This window comes from Kryptolebias marmoratus, linkage group LG3 (genome assembly GCF_001649575.2).
Source record: "Kryptolebias marmoratus isolate JLee-2015 linkage group LG3, ASM164957v2, whole genome shotgun sequence".
In the NCBI taxonomy this organism is placed as follows: Eukaryota; Metazoa; Chordata; class Actinopteri; order Cyprinodontiformes; family Rivulidae; genus Kryptolebias; species Kryptolebias marmoratus.
The window spans coordinates 5,640,653-5,646,652 of record NC_051432.1 but is presented as its reverse complement, the minus strand read 5'-3'; the positions used below and the strand labels follow the sequence as shown (position 1 = coordinate 5,646,652).

The window sequence follows — 6,000 nt, the reverse complement described above, 5'->3', positions numbered from 1 at the left end:
AGTGATTTTTATTCTCTTTTTTTTTTGGCTGCTTCTTTCTGCTTGTAGAAAGGAAGGCTTCACGATGACATCAAGGATTCTCAAAATCGATATCATCCATTATCGCCCATCTGTAGATTATTGAGTGGTTTAATTTAAATTTTGATATTTAACTGGGTCAAACACCTACAAATTGCCACTGATTACAGTGATATTAAGAAGCAGCTGTCTTTTGTGTGTGTGTGTGATGCCCGTGAGAGTATGTGAAAGGAAGTATGAGAGGTTGTGGGTGGAGAGCCAGTTTTTAGCTTAGACCAACCCCCTGAGCTGCTGCATGTTTCAACTAAAGTCTTCACTCCCTCTGCCTTGTCAGTTGGACGCTGACGAACCGGCTGCTCCTGGTTGGGTTCTCCTGAGTGAAAAGCAGATGAAGAGCAAGATAAGGACAACGCAACACCAAAAACTGAGGTAAGCTCTTTGTAATTGCCATGTCTGATGCAATATATGAGAAAGGTTAATGGCTTTTGTTTTGGGTATTTCTCACACACCTGTAACTTTGGAGGTGTTTTTAACACCAATTAATATTGGAGGGAATCCCAATTATCTTGTAGGAGTTTCATTTTTTTTTTTTGTTTTGCACAGAACTAAAATTGCTGTAACGTTTGAAAGCAACAACTATTTTCATTAGAATGTAGCTAAGTTTTATTCACAACGCTTTCAAATGGGGAGCAAAAAAAGAAAAAAAAATTAATGTATGTCAAAAACAGATTCTAAAAGTCTTTGTTGAACAACTCAATAAATCATTTGACAATTTAAAATTCACTTTTTGACCGAGTCGGTTTTACAGAATGAATTGTCACTAAGCCTTTCAAGGCGATGTGGATGTTTCATTTACAAGGTTCCCAGCAACGAACAGAACATGTTAAGGTAGCCAGATTAAACGTTAACATCTGACTCAAGAAGACAAAACATCCTGCAGTGACTCAAAGGAATGCCCCCCTAAACTGTTTTACACTCATTATTAGTATTTAGAGTTGTAGTTGGTAGGTGCCGTAAAACTTGAGACGAGCTGTTACTCTCTAAAACAATAAAGTTTGAAGTGGCGGCTTTGGCCCACTGTTAGGGGGTGGTTGTCTTCCAATATGGGGGGGGTTGATCCCCAGCCTCTACAGCTTGAACATTTTGAAGCTGAATCCTCCTCACACCCCCAATATGATTATTGAGTTATGACTGCGAATACAATCTATAGAGACTGTTTGTATATGTCAGTGTGGAATAGGTGGATGAAAAACATTGTAAAGTGTATTGCAGAAACTGGAGAGGTCAGAAAAGGTGCTATAAGTGTGGAATATATATATATATATATATATATATATATATATATATCATCATATCATTGGAGCAGTGGCTACAACAGATCCCAGGAACAACATCAGACATCTCAGTCCAGAAATGTGCAGTTCTAGGCACAGCCAAGATACTGCGCAGAACCCTCAAGCTCCCAGGCCTCTGGTAGAGGACCTGAGCTCAGAGGATGAAACAAAGACCACCCGCGGAGGGTGAGAAGGGAATTTTTTTTTTTTTTTTTTATATGTATGTATGTATACACACATACATATTTGCACAGGTTGTGATTGATGGTTCCTGTCTAACAAGCTTACAATGACAGACAAATGCTTAACAAACCGCAACAGTTAAACATCCTTCTATCTTTTTGTTTGTATACTCCACCTAGAGAACGCAATTAAATGGTAGCTTTACAACCCAATGCCCTCATTTACTCATCCATGCACACATTCATACAGCATTCTACTACAGACTAGAAGACTAACTAGTGTTTTAGATCACATCCATACACCGATGGGGGACACATCTGTTCAGTGTCTTGCCCAGGGACACTTCGACAGCGTACAGGTAGAATCAAACTTCCAACTCTCTCATTGGACGGTGACTGCTCTAACCACTGATCCACTGCACCCCAATTATCACTAATTTGAATTTACAAGGTTAGGAATTCAGCAAAAAAGCTTTAGAGATGTCAACCTTTCTGTTTCCGCAATCAAACAAGTGTATTGTGTGTTAATCCTGTAAACTTTTTCAGCATATTTTATGTAACTTTACTAATAACATTTGGAAATGAATATCTGAGGTGCTTCCCTTCCCTTTCAGTATTTTTCAGCATATTTTTTTTTCATCTTTCCTCAGTGTTTGGACCCCATAACCAGGCAGACCTCAAGAGCACCATCTTCTGGCAAAAAAGGAAAACATCTGTTGGGATTCTGCTGGATTCCACTGTGTCAACTTCATCCAATCCCTTCGATCATTAAAGTAGCTCATTTTTTGCATGTCAACAAAATGGCTTTATAGCTACAACTGAAGGCAAAGTAGAAGAAAAACAATATCCAGCATGGAGAACTGTGTTTCTGGAACGACTCTCCCTTCTACTTCCCCTACTCCCTTGTCTGATAACTATCTGAGTTTCTTCAAGGAGTACCTAGATAAGTCTGTCATTTGGAGGCATTACAACTTCACTGGCAAGTTGCAGGAAGACCGCTGCAGTACCAAGCTAAAGACTGACGACATTGTGTTTCTGGTGGTGTGTCTCCTTATTGTCCTGGAGAACGCTGTAGTTCTCATCGCCATTTGGAGTAATAAGAAATTCCATGTGCCCATGTATTACTTACTGGGGAACTTGACTCTGTCAGACCTGCTGGCTGGGATTGCCTACATGGCCAATATTGTCATGTCAGGACATAATACTTTAAAACTGACACCACTGCTGTGGTTCCTCAGGGAGGGAGGGGTCTTCATCACTCTGGCCGCCTCCATCATTAGTCTGCTGGCCATTGCTATTGAGCGCCACATCACGATGGTGATGATGCGTCCACATCACGGGGCGAAGAAGGGACGAATGTTGGCGCTGATTGGTGCAAGCTGGGCCCTGTCGGGGCTTTTGGGGGTCCTCCCAATTCTGGGATGGAACTGTATACGCAAACTGGACCAGTGTTCAACCGTGCTCCCACTTTACACCAAAACCTACATAATGTTCAGCATATCTGTGTTCACTGTGGTGCTTTTGGCCATCGTGATCCTCTATGTTCGAGTTTTCAGCATTGTTCGCACCAACACGCAGCGTCAGCGGATAAGCTTCAAGAACACCATGAGGAAGAGCTCAGTGAGGAAGTCGCAGAAGTACATCGCCCTGCTCAAGACAGTGACCATCGTACTGGGGGTCTTCATTGTTTGTTGGCTGCCCCTCTTCATCCTCCTCCTCATCGATTTTTTCTGCCAAACGGGTCAGTGTAAGCTGCTTAAAAAGTCCAGCTATTTCCTGGGAGTGGCCATGATCAACTCACTCATCAACCCAATCATCTACACTCTGACCAGTAAGGACATGAGGCGAGCCATTCTCCGGCTGCTCTGTCGGCCGTGTCTGATGACCAAAGATGGACAGGTGAAGAAGATCGGGATGCCATTTCTGGAGTGCAGTTTCAGTAAAACTGAAGTCCCATCCCAGAAGTTAGAACATGGACTGGAGACAACCATTTCCTCTGGGAATGTCACCACTCCCTCCACCATTAAAGCGCTTTACCCAAAACTCTTCAAGCCATAAAAACTTAGACTCTTGGAAGTAGAGTCCAAAAGACTGTGAAAGGGTTCCCCACTTTACAGAGAACATGTAGCACATCTTCTAAAGACAGGAAGCAGCCTTGATGTTTTCAAATCACGAAGCCAGAAAAAGACTGCATGAAATTCAACGGAGGCACAAGGACACATGTTTACACTGATGCCTCGCATTTGACATGTGAAAAGTGTCAAAGTTAAAGTGACATATCAATAAACTTTACCGTGGCATGATTGCAAAACCAAATGTCACAAAGATGCCATTCAATTGTGAGCAACATACATTTTTTTATGGTTGTGATGTTAGCGATAAGTCTTTAACTCATTTGTACTGAAAAGTGGTTTTCGTAAACTCGACATGACAGTGAAAAGAAACAAAAAAAAACCACCTTTTCTTTAGGAGTTGCAGGATTGAAGGTGAAGATTTAAGGCTTTCTTGTCTCTTTCATTGCAGTTTTTAAAGCAGCACTTGCAGTCTGTGATACACGCTTGTGTAGACATCTGGGTTTCGCTGGTTCGAAACTCCAAGGCACACAAGAGTTGATCAGATAAAATCATTTTGCTCCTTCCTACATATGTTTGTGTATATAATACAGGGCGGGAATAGAAGGGGAAACACACAGATTACAGAAAAAAGTTAGTTGTTTTTTTTAACACAGCTCAGTGGAGACTGTTGTGGTCTTGTTGTGAGAGCACTGGCACAAAGCGAAACTTTCCACGCGGTGTTTCGAAATGACTTGAGACAAACCTGATGTGGGAGAATAAGGTTGTTGGGCTGGTGCCAATTTTTTTTTTCTCTCTCCTTTGAAATGTCCCTGCTGCAGTTAAACTGCTACAGCAACAAAACCAGCAAAATGTCAATTGCCCGCGATGTGACTAATCAGCACATTTAAAAAAAAATGTTTGTGCTTTATTTCTGTCGTGACACGCTGATTATTTAACTGTGACTGAAACGAAATCAGCCGCTTGATAAACGAGAATGTCAAGATTTCATTTTTTAAACTTGTGAATAAAAGTGTAAAGGTTTTTGTTCGGTTTCATTGAGACTTTAGAGGATAAGAATGTGTCTGCACTTGTTAATGAACCATGTGGAATGAAGACAGATTTACAGTCCGATGCTTCTTTTCACTAATCTGAACGAACATTTCTGTCTAAGGTACATTTGTTTTGTTTTTTTATTAAATTAAGCTGACCGCTACAGACTATTTGAGGTCAGTCTCTCTGGACCTAAACTCATGAATGGGTTACTTTTTGTACTATCTGTGTAGTGAGCTTTCTGTTTTTCCAAAGACATTTTTTATAACATCTGTTTTGTAAAGTATATCTATTTTATTACAGGCAAATGCAAACATTACCTTTCTTTTAATAAAAGAAATAAAATATTTTCTAATTGAAAGAGCTTGTGATTCCTTTTCAGTCTGTGGAACATTCATAAATGAGTCCGCCTGTGTGTGTTTTTTTGTGGCGAGGGTTATGTGAAGAAGGACCACAGGAAGTCAGCCCCCTTGTCTCACATCTGGTAATGACATTGACCCACATACATCAAGGTCTGCTTGTCTCAGACAAGCTCGAGCAACAACACAAGGCAGCTTTTAATAAACGCCGAACACCCTTTTTTGTATTTGCTTATTCTCTTCACATGCAGCTAAGCTCAGCTAACACCTCACACAGATCTGCTGCTCACACTTGGCATGAATAAAACTGAGACACGACATGTACAGCCGGTTTTAATGTTGTTCCCAGACATTTATACCATCTGTAGACAGAAATATGTGAATGAGGCCTTTGATCTTCAGTACATTTATGTTCAAATATGATAATGTCTTCAGCTAAGTTGTGCTTACAAAAGCTCACGATCTGCTGAACTGCTCTTGTTTAAAAAGTAATAGTTCAGACCTTTGTGGAAAAGTTCTATGGAAGGATTATGAACAATTAATATCTTGACTGTTGCAGACGGCTCTATGAACAGTCTCGGTTTGCAGAAATAAAGTTTAAGTCTGATTGGATCAACAAGCTAATGGTTTGCCCATGTGAGGCAAAGACCAAAGCGGAGAGCCGCTGTCATAAAAACAACTTTAATTTCAAATATTTCATAGTGGATCAAGTGAATGCTGTTTTACAAACCTTTATGCTGTTGTCAGTTTTGTGTTGCATGGTTTTTCTATCAGAAATATCATGATATTCCTGCAGGAAGTGCCCCAGGTTACACTGAAAGAGTTACAGCTAGCTGCTAAAGCTGCTTTTGTGCTTGTAACTAGATGATTTTATGTAAATAACCATGTAATGCAAAATTCAGTATCAATAATTAGATTGTAGTTTATGCAAACAGTATTGTAAAGCCTTTCACATTGCTGTGAAGACAAGGCCACTTTGGGCAGGAATAGCATGTTGTTTGAC

General features: G+C 40.4%; 1 protein-coding gene across 1 annotated transcript; it reads left to right on the top strand.

Annotated features, from left to right (window-relative positions):
* The first annotated feature begins 292 nt into the window (after positions 1-292).
* s1pr5b (sphingosine-1-phosphate receptor 5b) lies at positions 293-4,993 on the top strand. The gene is made up of 2 exons (XM_017430433.3): positions 293-447; positions 2,185-4,993. The coding sequence occupies exon 2, from the start codon at positions 2,387-2,389 to the stop codon at positions 3,590-3,592; it is 1,206 nt and encodes a 401-aa protein (XP_017285922.1). The 5' UTR covers positions 293-447; positions 2,185-2,386; the 3' UTR covers positions 3,593-4,993.
* Positions 4,994-6,000: the final 1,007 nt, after the last annotated feature.